The 13,016-nt window shown below is 43.6% G+C and overlaps 3 protein-coding genes across 3 annotated transcripts in view; 1 reads left to right on the top strand and 2 right to left on the bottom strand.

Moving 5' to 3' along the window:
- Positions 1-286: 286 nt before the first annotated feature.
- Positions 287-13,016, top strand: part of LOC110827760 (uncharacterized) — a 37,147-nt gene continuing 24,417 nt past the window's right edge. Inside the window, exon 1 of the mRNA XM_022059716.2 lies at positions 287-628. The gene's annotated coding sequence lies outside the window, so the exon portion shown is untranslated. The remainder of the gene's footprint in view (positions 629-13,016) is intronic.
- On the bottom strand, positions 1,076-5,375 carry LOC110827747 (phospholipase A1 member A-like). Its single transcript, XM_087359623.1, has 7 exons — positions 5,281-5,375; positions 4,588-4,774; positions 3,851-4,002; positions 2,940-3,188; positions 2,318-2,512; positions 2,039-2,195; positions 1,076-1,381 (listed from the first exon to the last, which is right to left on the bottom strand). The coding sequence occupies exons 1-7, from the start codon at positions 5,333-5,335 to the stop codon at positions 1,345-1,347; spliced, it is 1,032 nt and encodes a 343-aa protein (XP_087215749.1). The 5' UTR covers positions 5,336-5,375; the 3' UTR covers positions 1,076-1,344.
- LOC110827762 (putative phospholipase A1 magnifin) lies at positions 8,083-12,899 on the bottom strand. Its single transcript, XM_022059718.2, has 7 exons — positions 11,876-12,899; positions 11,182-11,317; positions 10,824-10,975; positions 10,392-10,634; positions 9,900-10,085; positions 9,556-9,721; positions 8,083-8,722 (listed from the first exon to the last, which is right to left on the bottom strand). The coding sequence occupies exons 1-7, from the start codon at positions 11,922-11,924 to the stop codon at positions 8,548-8,550; spliced, it is 1,107 nt and encodes a 368-aa protein (XP_021915410.1). The 5' UTR covers positions 11,925-12,899; the 3' UTR covers positions 8,083-8,547.

Raw genomic sequence — 13,016 nt, 5'->3', positions numbered from 1 at the left:
GAGGCCATGTGTAACATTTTGTAGCATTCTGCTTTGAGGAGTTGTTAGCCCAAGCTGAACCACCTCTTATCAGTTGTCCGTTACTTCGTGTTTATTTTATTCACAGTTGCCCTCCATATCTGGAGGTCCACTCTGCATACTTGACCAGAGACCAAGGCACTCGCTTAACATGGACAGAATTATTTTGCTGTGTATAATACAACAGAACTTCTACATGGTAAATCTATTATGTATTATATTATGCTGACATGTTTTAAAAATGTAAACAAGTTTTGATTCATTTCAAATAATGCAGGTTAGACGCCAACTGATTTCAAATCCATACAAAAAGAACGAAAATGGCCGACATCTTCAGACAGTTTTTTAATTATGTTTTCTGCTTTTTATCTGTGATTTCATTCACAGATGTTTTGTATTATGTCATATGAGTAAATGCAATATGGAGACGAGTTTGCATGTACATTGCAATTCCTTCGTAACTTTAGACCGAATTGAGATTTGTAACTTGTGATGTAGTGTTTAAAAGTGGTGTTTGTAGAAACTGTAAAACAATGATAATTTCAATGAAGTTGCTTTCTGTGACTGTTGGCTACACTCGGAGGTTTGAAGAGGAATCGTCCATGTGCCTGTGAGTAAAATTGTGTATTTCTTTTTGCATGCAGTAAAAAGAGAAACAAATGTTCTTTTAGAGAAAAACAGAGCGTTGTATTTTAAAAATCTTTGCATAGATAGGAACTACATGTTCTTACAAACATGTAGCAAAACCTGGGAACCTGTGTGTAAGACAATCAGGGGTGTAGGTGTTTTGTTAATATGATATAAAATGGACAGAATCTTCTTGGCAGTTGCAGCCACCTAGAACCACAATTGAAAGGAACAGTCATTATGCCATTTTAGGAGAGTCTCAGGGCCCATGTAGTCATAGTTTCTGTTGTCCTATCAGAATGATGGATGTGCAAACTTTTGGTGTGCAGAAAAATTGTGCAATTTGTTCAGGAGTAAGACAGAAACATGCACCTAACTTTGATTTAAAAATGTGTGGATGTAGGATGGAATGTTTTAGTCATTTTATAAATTGGTTGTAACATTCTTTTATTGAGAACATTGCTTGAATCATGAATGTATAAGTGGTCCAACTTTCATTTGGAGTAAGCAGTAAAACGTGCAAGCCTTGAATGACCTCATAAACATGTATATTGAATCGTATAAGAGAACATAACTTTTTCTTTCTGGCCAAATACTTTTAATCTGAAACCTTCCAGTTAATATGTTTTAAAGGAAAATCCTTCATTTCTATGAAGACAGGTCATGATAAAAAATTGGTTTCTTCGTGAGATGTGTTGGTTACTTAGTGGTGTCCACGTAGTATATCCCTTTCTTCCTGAAATACAAGAAAACACATTCAGCTACAAGGTACCAAGTTTTATGTTATTACATTTGAATGCCTAAACAAATGAACTGTGACACCCGTCTGTTTTTAGTTCATAATTTAGAAAATGTGTCCCCAGAAATGTTTCTAATTTAATATTATTGTACTTTAAAATTGAATATGGCTTTCCTCTGTCTTTTACCACTGTGTAGTCTGGTACATCATCAGGGCAATTCCTGATTGCAGAGGTAAAAAGTACCTCTGAAACGTTGGTAGACTTGTACCAGACAACACAGAAGTGCATTGCCATCTTCATACTCGCTGCATGAGATCCTGAAGCCCTACTTTAAAATAAATCACTCTCTTGTTGCATTCAAATCTGAATATTGTGTAGCCGCCATGTTTGTTCATGGCGGTGGTTTGTGGACTCTACTGTTGAGATTCGAAGTTATTTTTTCTTTATATATTTCTGTAATACAAAAAGGCATATATTATTTAAAAGATCTTAGGGGAGGAGGCGTTTTGTGAAACCTGGGCATAGGTGGGAAGATACTATTAGAATTTATCTTTGACTACGAACAGAAGTAAATTATCGGGCCATTACGCCGTCATCCGCGAGCCGCTTGCAGATTTCAGCCCCCAGTTCTGTTGTTGACAGTGACCACTTACGTAAATTGTATGGCGTCTCCCATTATTCCCGTAGAATCGTCCGTGCAAGCGCCAGTATTTGCCTCCTCTTCAGTGAGACAGCCCACGGCAGGAAACCTGTCCTCTCTTTTGATCGATTCAATGAAGTACTCCCAAGCTTTGCTGTGACTGCATTGACCTGAAATGAAAGCAAAATACAAAATATATTTTCATTGTCCGATCCAGCGAGGTTTTCGATACTCAAAAAACAAATCTTTAACCCTGAACCGTCGTGGTCAGGTGTCCAAGGCATCGGCTCACCAGTGACGTCACTCGCGTCGCAGCCCGGTTGTGGCCTAATTCCTCCATTAGGATAGAAGTCCACTTGGGTGTAGGGGTCAGGGAAGCCGAGGGAGCCGCCACAGGTGTGGATGGCGTCCACCAGGATGGCGTCGTCTGGGTCCAGGCGCCCAGCTGCGTCCGCGTTACCGAACATCGGGTACGCCGTGTCCAAACCTGCACACCGAGAACAACAGAAATTCCGTGACGACTTGCCTGGTTTTGTAAGGAAATTCTTTGTAATTTCTGTCATCGGAAGTACCAACATGGCCGTCTTGAGAATATGTGAAATTGTAGCGACACTAGGACGGCGATAGTGGAAATCACACACAGAAATCGATCAGTAAATTATTGAGCTGTTTATAATCTGTCACTAGTTCGAGTCCCGGAAGGTTAAACGCAGATTTGTGTTGGAAGGTTGAACCACTGCCAGCTTTTTACCAGGCTGTCGGATTGATTCAAATTTCTTATGCGTTGTTTCGTATCAGCTGCTGCTTAGCGTGGAATGACCTGGGGATTATGAAACGTGTGGCGGGTTAGGCTACTATAGCCGTGGTCTATTTTAAGACACTGGACTGCACATTCTGAGTCAGGAGCTGCTGACCTGTGATTCTGCCGATCTTGCCCGTCCGGGTACTGCCGCCCGCGAATCCTCCCACTTGACCGCCGAGGCTGTGCCCGGTTATGTGGATGTCCTCCAACTTCGCGCCGTTCTCCACGAGGAACTCCACCAGGTCTGCGAGGTGCTCGCCGACCAGAACGGCGTTCCGACAGGCGGTAATGTAGTTCGGCGAAGGGCAGAGCACTCCCCAGTCTACGCCGATGATGTTGTAGTCGCCCTTAGCTAGGTAGGCTGCAAGAACGTGGAGAAAACGGGTTTTAGATACCGAACAGAGCTGCTAGATCCAAAGGACTGCCAGTCATCAGCGTTGTCACGGGAACAGATTTTACTTAACAGCGTGTGATATCAGCGGTCATGAATTGTATGCAAGGGTTTGTAAGGAGACGGTGATTGTCTCTTATAAGACCACGACACCACTACAATGTTGAGGCCGAAACAGGTCATTTGTTGGTCTGATTTTGTGACCAGAAGGAGAAGAGATCGTAAATGATCTGTGTGTGTATGTGTGGAATGTTTTATATTCTTTTGTGTCAGGTTGAGTTCCCGTGAATGGCTTTTGATAGCACGGTGATGAAACAACGGTTTCCGTATAAGGCGGGTGATGTATCGACTTCTTGAGCGACTGATTCTGCTCTGTCATGATCGTTCTTTTCGGTAAGGAACTGGCAGTTTCTCCAGGAAACGAGTTCCAGTCGATGAGATGGCGCGTAGATTATTTAACTACGCTGTCGGTAGCTGAGACTAAATAGCGTCGATTTTTGAAATATATTCTACGATTAAAAAGTGGTAGCCTCGCGAAATCTGCGTTCGGCCCTCGCAGCAGTGGACGTAGCCGTGTGAAATTTTGTATGAAGACAGAGTGTAGGCGTTCGTAGTCGACTTTAAACACTCACCGTTTTTGCTGTCAATTATCATGGAGTTTCTGCCATTTCCAGAAAAACCATGGACCAGGATCTTCGTTGGGTTTTTGGAATCGAATCCAGAATTTTTCAGGTTCTCGGGATCGTTGACTATCAGTCGGTTTGGTACGGAGCTGCCGATTTTGCTGGAACAGGATCAGAAATTTCTGCTGAGAGCGATTAATCTTATGCCTGGATTTATCGGCGACTCAGGAGCCGGGTAACTCAGTGAGCTCACCGCCTGTAGTGAGTAGGCGATGACTGGGAATCGATTCCCGGTGGGGGCAAACAATTATTCCTCTTAGTTACCGCGTGCAGGCCGGCTCTGGGGCCTGCCTAGTCTCGTAGGCGATGGGTACTGGTGGCTGTCTCTCTGTTAGTAAAGTAGACGGAACGTGAAGCTGACTACTTAACCGAAGACAAATTTAGCGTTACCTTTTTTTAATTATTTGTTTATTGATTTATGGATATAAAACAAGCAGAATTATTCGTAAGAAATGTCTCCAAGTTGGAATTTTCAGACATACTTCTGACAGAGAATGAAAAAAAATCAGAAATAACTGATAAAAACACTTTTCAGGGTAGAAGGAAATGCGTCCAGTCCCAATATTTAATCTCAGGCTAAAGTTTTACGTAAAGCAGGACCTGGAAGGCAGAAGGCAAGTCCTCGAACACCTGCCATTAATCAAATTTGAAATAATCGCAAAAATTAATGCATTACGTAGTCGTACTTAGTGTACAGTTCGAGATTCACGTCTTCTGCTACGTCTCTTGTGATTGGTCCTGGAATGTCTGTCAAAATGGCGACATGGAGCACTCCATCACCATCCGGGATGAGCATCCAGGGTACCCCGCCGTCGTAGTGAACATTCTTCATTTGACGAATGTGCAGTGGGAGTTCGTTGATGGTATTTCCACCTAAAACATTCGAGACCTCGTTTCAGAACCGCTGTTCGAAAAAAAAAAAAAACTAAATTCTGAACACAATTATACAACTCTAAAGAAATAACTGATTGTGTTTTCTTTCCATGCGGACTAAATTGTTATTGTTTCTCGTTAAATTCAAGATAAAATCCTAATTAACTTGATCAACACCTCTGTTCTTTAAGATAATTTTAATATTATCATTTCATAATTAAGCCGCCGACGACTTTGACTAATTCCCCGAGTCACGATTTTGGTATCGCTTTGACATCGTGACCCGGGCAGAAATTTCATTACGCAAGAAACAAGAAATGCTTCGGAAATTTTGATGAGTACGGCTCTTGGGGAAAGGAGCCGCTGGATGATATTAGACTCGATCTTGGGGAAGAGAGAATTTAAGATTCTCGATATTTTATCGAATAAAAACCCAAAATGTCTGTTGTGTTTATTTACCGAGTGAAGCGAATTTTAAATAAATTTAGGTGTGTTTGTAATCTTACCGCATGTTGTGGTCAGAATGGCGACCGCCAAAAGAACGAGGTGTTTGTGCGACATTCTTGAAATCCTCTGGCATTTTGCCCGGGCACAACTGAATTTTATAGGCGTGCGCTATCGCGTTCTGTCAAAAATTGTCAGTTTGCTATATTTGACATTATCAAGATACGCCTATGTATTTTATCTGTTTTCACTATAAAATGTGTACTATGTTTTCTCAAGTACCGCGTTTCTTAATCAAATTTGGTAGCTGCTACTTGTGAAAGCACTTCACAGATGAAACTGCAGGATAAGATATGGCCTGAGTGCATATTCATGAAAGGTTACTAAATGTGGCCTCGAGAAGAAGGTCCTGAAGATGGAGGCAGTTTGTTTCTCCGAAACGTTTGTGCCCAAATACAGGCGCGCGCTGTGACAAACTGGTTTTTGCGTTTTAATTACCGGCGTTCGACATTTATAACTCAGGAACTGTACGACTGGGAGGCTGTATAATATTAAAGTGGTATTTATCGGTTTTGCAATGGCCGCGGGGAAGGAAAGGAATTTAATTTTACTTTCGCAGAAATGTGACCAATGTCAGGTTCATTTATCGGAGATAGTAAATTGTAAGTAAACGTTGCCTATGAGCAGTTCGTGTCGTCCAAACATAATCTCGATGAAAACGTTACGTAAGGAACTCATTTGTACGGATTTGCACCAGTGCAGGCATGAGATAAATGAAACGTGCTGTGTGCCGATAATCTTCTGAAGAAGGAAAAAACTTGCGACGACGTCATGCTCGAGATATCAGATAGCGGTAACTTCGTATTGGTAAACAACACTCAAGAGAGAGGCCAAGGGCAGCTTTGACATTCGCCTTCAAGTTGTAATTATTGGCATGCATTTTTTAACCCCGCGGATCAGAAAAGGTATTTGTTGGTCGTGGTCTGTGGATTATGACATAGTCATGTACCGTAGACGATTACCATTGTTTCGGAAGGACATACAGCCTCCATATTCAGGACCACAACCGACATTCTCACAGTCGTGAGGACCTCTAACTTCGAGTCCCCTAGTGGCATCCCGAATTAACTCGGAGCTCTACGAAAATGCTCAGTTGTTATGGCCACCCCTCACTTGTACGGAATTCTAAAGTTCATTACCGTATTCACAAGACCCAGCCTTTTTTGCTGAGGGTACATTTTAATATTATCTTCTCACATATGACTAGGTTTCACAAATGGTCTCTTCCCTCCAGGTTTAACGATCAGAATTGTGTACGAATTTCTTATGCTCCGGCCATTTCATACTCCGTCCGTGCGAATTTCTGTGGTGGCGACGACTCTTCATTTACTGCAAGAGGGCGTTTCTTGATGTCCAGGGTCACGTGTTATCTGCTCTAATACGGTTTTATCGAAAATACATGTTGTTAGTGTTATCATCGATTGGGGACTTCTGATCAAACGTTTTTGTATCTCTTATCTGAGTATGAGGTGATTTCTAAGTGATGTGGCCATATATTAAGAAGTGGTTCATACTCGAACAACCAATCAGATTTTTTAAGATTAGACTATTCCGAGAGATTGGTCATTCTTTGTGAGTGGAATGTACTTTTGATTAAATACTCCTCATTGGACATGTCACACGGCATAACGCACGACGAGGCGTCCAGATATGGACGCAGAGGCGCGAGTATGTTGAATAAACAGTAGCGGACAGCCGACAAGGGGTGGCGAGAGCTTTTGGTTTGGGCGGAAGGTAATAAATAGCTCATCAGCGTAACAGACCAGCTCTCTCACAAAATGTCACCAACATTTTGGATTAGATCATCGTGGCGTCTCGTGTTACTCACACATTCCATGTTTTTCCTTCTTCCTCTAGCGGCGTTGATGATCGCGGAGTTACAGATTGCGTTCGCTGATAAAAGCTCAACGCAAATCTAACTTCCAGGCAGGAACTGATAGAAAAAGTTGGCTGTTTCTATTGTTTCATATAGCCACTATACCAGAGCGCTGAGAGGTGAGATATGCAGTCCCAACCGAGAGCCGGGAAGTGACAGTTGCGTTGTCCTTTATCGGTGATCGTATTTTATAGAACATACCAGAATGTAAGATTGTTCAGGATGCAAGAAATTTTGTCATCAATCAACGCAAGATGATAGAAGGGTATATACACATTTCTTTATATTTTTGGTTATTTAACGACGCTTTTCCAATCTAAGGTTGCATACCGCCGTAATGGTATGACGATCAGTGAACACTGAATAGGAAAGGATGTAGGAAGCTTTACGTATTTTCTTTGGAGAGACTGAGGAAATCACAAATATATGATGACAGCTTGTCTCAGGGCCGAGATAAGAACCTGGGTCCTCTCCTGAATGCACTTCTGGGGTGCCTGTAAGTCCTCCGAAGGCTGCAGCTGCTCAAATATGATCTTGTACATTTGTCCACAGAGATCAATGCAAAGAAGAATATAATTTTATTTTACCGAATTTGTGTGAAGGATAGAAAAGGAACAAGACATCGTCCATGTGTTTGATTTTTAAAATAAAATGTATTGTCAACTTATTAGCTTCTTATCGGACACCCAAACCATCTTAATCTCCGTCACCTTACAAACCTCTAAGCGTGTCTCAGCGTATTCTAGGGATGTCGTTCGACATGCGATCATTTTATCACTTCTTTATAGTTTTGCCAGATTAAATTCGCCATTAAACACTGTGTAGTGTTACTATTCGTACTATGAAGTCTCTCTTAAATGCATATTAGAGTGGCAGGTTCTACCCGCACGTAATTACAAATTATTCATACACCAAACTTTATCCAGCCTTTGACACAGAATAGGAACACTTTATTTACATCAGAGTACACAAATGTGATGGTTAATCACACGTTTCATTCTTCCTAATAATGAACTGAAACTTTTCCCCAAATTAAGTTCAATTAATGGAGATTTTTTTAGTTTTATTTTAGGTGCTTAAGAGTAAACAGTGACGATTATGAGATTTATCGTCGTCACATGAAATTTTACCGATATCCGTTATTTTTCTCGATATCATACGATGTCGATATATCGGAAAGAAACTGGCGTCCCTAATTTAATCAAAGATCGGGAGCTTTTCACCCTAAAAAATTCTCCGGGAAGCCCCTGGAGTTTGTTGTAGCAGACAGAAAATGTCTGTACGTGACCAAGTCCTTCAGTGAGACCGGTCAGTACACGCAAACCAATTTGTCGCCAGTTAAAGGTAGAGTTAATTATGTGGGATTTGAGTTTGAAGATGGGTAAAAAGGCAGTCACACCTCCAGGACAACGGGCACTGCCCCACGTGACCCTTGCGTGTCAATGTCGTTGACACCAGAGAACCCGACCCGGAGTTTGTGCCGGGGCTCATCTTCGGGCGACGTCACCCACTTGCCCAAAGCGAACGGGCTCTCTGCTCCTGTAGCCACCAGGTAGAACCCGCGGGAACTGCGGGTTGCATAAACAAACATTATTATGGTGCGATTCTGTCTACATGAAGTCGAGTCGTCCTTGAGAAACTGATAGTCGCTCAGGTGATCGGGGAAGCCCCTGCCTTTTATGAAACCCGAAAGTTCATCGCCTTGTTGACAAGAGCCTGCCACTGGTCCATACCCTGAGTCACATATAGCAACGAATTTCCCGTCTGACCATTTGATCTGGTGGCATCGGTGGACCACTGTTTTGACAGGTCTGAGACAGCACATCGTATTTTCGGCTGGTCCATTGTGAAGACGCATCTTAGTTTTACACAGACTCATAAGACGTCGCGAGCCTGATGTCATTTCGGTGGGTCTCGACACGAGTAAACCGCTGGGGAGATTCGGATGCAAGCGGGGAGAACAATATTAAAATGGATCTGGGTTGATACGGCTCAAGGTAGGGGCCGGTGGCGGTCTCTTCTTAACACGGCGATGAACATTCGGGTTTCATAAGAGTTATGACATTTTTTTCGAGCAGCTGAGCGACTGTAAGCTTCTCAAGAAGTATTGAAGGCAAAACTGGGTTCTGTGTAAAACAGTTGGCCAAGTAGGCGTCCGTCGTTTGAGGTGGTGATTTTGTATCATCAGTTTTAGTGTCTAAAGTGAGTTTACATAATGATGTAGTTTTTAGATCACATCTTCGATGCATGGGCCTTTCTGATTGCTAGTTTGGAATTATAATTTTTCAACCAAAATCCCGGAAATGTTCTGATCAAGTTATTTGAGGAAGGAAACTGCAGTCAGTGTTAGGATGAAGCGTGGTTTCTGTCGGCTGCATTTTCGAATTTCGGAGTCACTTACTTGGCCGGGACGCGTTCACCCATGACCACCGCCGGATACATCGGTGGGCAGAGCCCCAGCAGGAAGGGAACGAAGCCGGAGCAGTGCCAGGCCCAGAAGCCCTTCGTCGATGTAATGGACTCGGCGAAGTACGCAGGAGCTCGGTGGTGGTTGCACCCGAACGGGTCTGCGGGAACGTCAGACAGACTTCATTATTTACACTCGCGTCTAAGGTTAGTACTCCACCTTGACAGTTGCTCAGCTAGTCAAATCGTGGCCCTTTACAACAAATCAAGCCCTGGACCCTCCCCTGATTGGCCGATCGTCAATTTCTCTGTGTGAAGTAAACTACATGATCGTCTTACTGGGGTCACTCCAGCAGCCCGGCTGACTGATCCCTCCGTTTACGTAGAAGTCCACATCACCACTTCTCTCTATCTTGCCCTGTACGAAGGCGTTCGTGTGGATAACGTCCACGAAATCAGCGTCGCAGGCGTCCAGTTTCTGATCCTTGTTCACAGTCGCGAAGAATGGCATGGCCGGGTCTAAGCCTGAAACACGGCGTCGAGTGTCATTTCAGTACGTGGCCTGTCTTAATTTTAAAAGAAATAACGAAATATGTCCCGATTGGAATTCGATCCCATGACCAGCTACACGAGTCCAGAACGCTAAGCCACGAGCTTATATATATATTTAGGCTGCGTTACGTATGCCAGGGGTTCAATCCCTGACAAAGGACAGAGGATTTTTCATCTAGCATCTGCTTCCAGACCGGCTCTGGACCCACCCAGCCTCCTGTCCAATGGTATCATCGCCGCGAGACCCTAAGGTCTCACCAAGCCAGTTACTACGAGTACCTGTGATCCGAGGCAGTCTGTAGGGTCGTAGGTTGTTCGCGGCGAATCCCGCCACGTGAGCCCCGAGACTGAAGCCGACGACGTGGACGTCGGAGGCTCCGACCAGACGCAGCTCTTGCAGGAACTGGGCGATGCACTTGCCAGTGAACTTTGCGTTGTAGACGGCGCTGGGGTAGCAGGGTCCTGGACAAAGGCGCGACCAGTCAACTGCAATTACGTTGTGGTCTCCCTCGTCCAGATACGCTGAAACGTCGCAGAGTGCAAACAATTGTAGTGTCATTGATAACGATACGACATAATCTTACATCGTGGGGTCCAATTCCATTTTCCCGATCAAAACTCTTTTAAAATGCGTCTGATCGCTTTGCCATGGATAGAACTCCTGCTTCTTCGGGAGGTGCTTGGTTCAGATCCGCATTTGTGGCCGCTCACCTTTACGTATGTCCACGAGTACGTCCAGATCCATGTCCGAGTTGTAGCCGTGGATGATGAACTTCGTTGGGTGTGACGAGTTGAAATTGGACGACGTCAGGTTCAGGAGTCCCTCATTGACGGCGATGATTTGTGCGTCCGTGGGGTTGGACCTGAACATCGAGCACCTTGCTTTACGTTATCGTCTTCTGTTGTAAGAACGTGTGGAGATACGCGAAATTTCACTGTTATTGTAGTGTATAAAGGCGGCGGGGAAGTGTGCAATAGAAATGAATAGGACAGTAGCCAGTTACATAAAGTCTGGAGTTGAGCCATCCGCCGAAACGTCGTGCGCGTCCGACAGTGACTTTGACATTACCTGGTATAGAGAAAGAACTCGACGTCTGGATCAGGACACGTTCCCTCGATGACCAGACGGCAGCGCCCGACGCTGAACTCCGTGTTCCGGAACAGAGCGACGGAAGTAGTCGCCAGGCCGTGGCATGCGACCGCCGCTGGCGAGTGACGTCATCAGTCGGAGTCGGTGTAAGCGCCAGCAGAAGCAAGCGATCCGAACGGAATAGCAAAACGTTATTTAACCCTTTGAAGCCGAAGCTCGTCTTCATAATATTTAAGAATCCAGACCGTACCGCGAAGAAAACACTTCACTTAACCATTAGAAGTCGAATCAGGCGGTACCACATAAGATTTAACAAAAGAACATCCCGGTCAAAGCCACCAACGAGTCTTTAGTCGGCCATCGTCGGTGGTTCTAGTTAAACTATCAGAAGGTTACTCACGAGATTTTGTTTTAAGTTGCACCAAAAGAATATAAAACGCGATGTTGTAGCTTACTTACTCACTCCGTAGAGCCGAGTTCCTCCTGCAAAGCCAGCAGTTGCTAAACTACTCAACAGATTCCCAAGATTCATTATCGTGATTACAAGACACAGCTTTACAGTCTATAGTTGTTATAGGCGTACCATAAACTCAAAATTGTTATTATTAATACAAGAATGCTTGGGGCCCGAAAGTTTAAACTATTTATGCTCTCGATTGTAGAAAAATCTTACCTAGTAGGATGAAGAGCCGTATGAATGTGGTGGCGCTGATTGTTGCCATGTTTGTCAACGATGATTATCCGCACTTCTGACAATGAACGCTCACAGCGAGCCAGCGTCATGACACATTTATCATTGACCCAGTCGGCCGTCGTTCAAACGGAAACCGACTTCAAAATGATGAAATCGATTACTCCTTTGTCGTTGTCTGGGTCACTGTGGATACTGTCACGTCACAATCCTCACGTCCTCGATGAATATCACCACAAATGGACGCGACAAGCTGGAACATATGTTCCGTTCAGTCGCTACTTCCAACAATGACGATAACACGGACAAATCTTGAGTCTGCTGTCATTGTTGCGTGTTCTTCTGTGTCGAGATTTATTTTAACAGGTACGCGGAACGTATTTAGAGACGCGAATTTAATTATTTTAAAAAAAGTCACAGCACAACACTCGCATATCAGAAACTCACTCGCAGTGTTGCACATCCTCACTCACATGACCATTGTGCTTATCTCAGTATCGCCTGTCACGTGACATGCGAGGCAGATAATCGCGTGTTGTGACCTCACAACATGCCCTGGAATGGAGGACACATCACTCGATAAAAATAAGAAATGAGAAATACGAAGTAAAACCACTTCAAAGCTGCTGCATTTATTGCAGGCTTAAAATAGTGGAATCTTTGGAAAAATGAAGACTTTGTTGATACTCATTTTATTTACAATTAGTGGAAACTATTGATTTTAATCGTGTCTGCGTGTCGCATTTTTCTTCCAATCCACACGTTTGTCGCGTTTTCAGTTCGTGAATTCGGAAGTAAAACGTGGGGAAAATAGTACGAAATTTTGTACATTACGCGATCAATTTTTTTGGAACGTTCCTTAAATGGCACCGAGGTTTTAAGAGAACGTTCTAATGCGAACTGTCACCCATAAATATTACTTACAGAAATCAGTCGTTTTATGTGAATACCCCGTTTGTGAGAATGGAGTTTTAATCGGATGTCCCTCCAGGAACCCGATGGGTTGAGGAGCTATGTTGCAAGAAACACGTTTTGCAAAATTATTAGGCGGTAACTTTTTTTAATTTATATTTTATGTAAAATTACACTAGCTCGCAAAATTTCCCGTCAACGTCTGACGGTG

The sequence above is a fragment of the Zootermopsis nevadensis genome, unplaced genomic scaffold, assembly GCF_977971745.1.
Source record: "Zootermopsis nevadensis isolate Lab colony 2312 unplaced genomic scaffold, Znev_1.0 Znev_ptg000032l, whole genome shotgun sequence".
NCBI classification, from domain to species: domain Eukaryota; kingdom Metazoa; phylum Arthropoda; class Insecta; order Blattodea; family Termopsidae; genus Zootermopsis; species Zootermopsis nevadensis.
The sequence above is the reverse complement of the archived record's forward strand: the minus strand, read 5'-3'. Positions and strand labels throughout refer to the sequence as shown.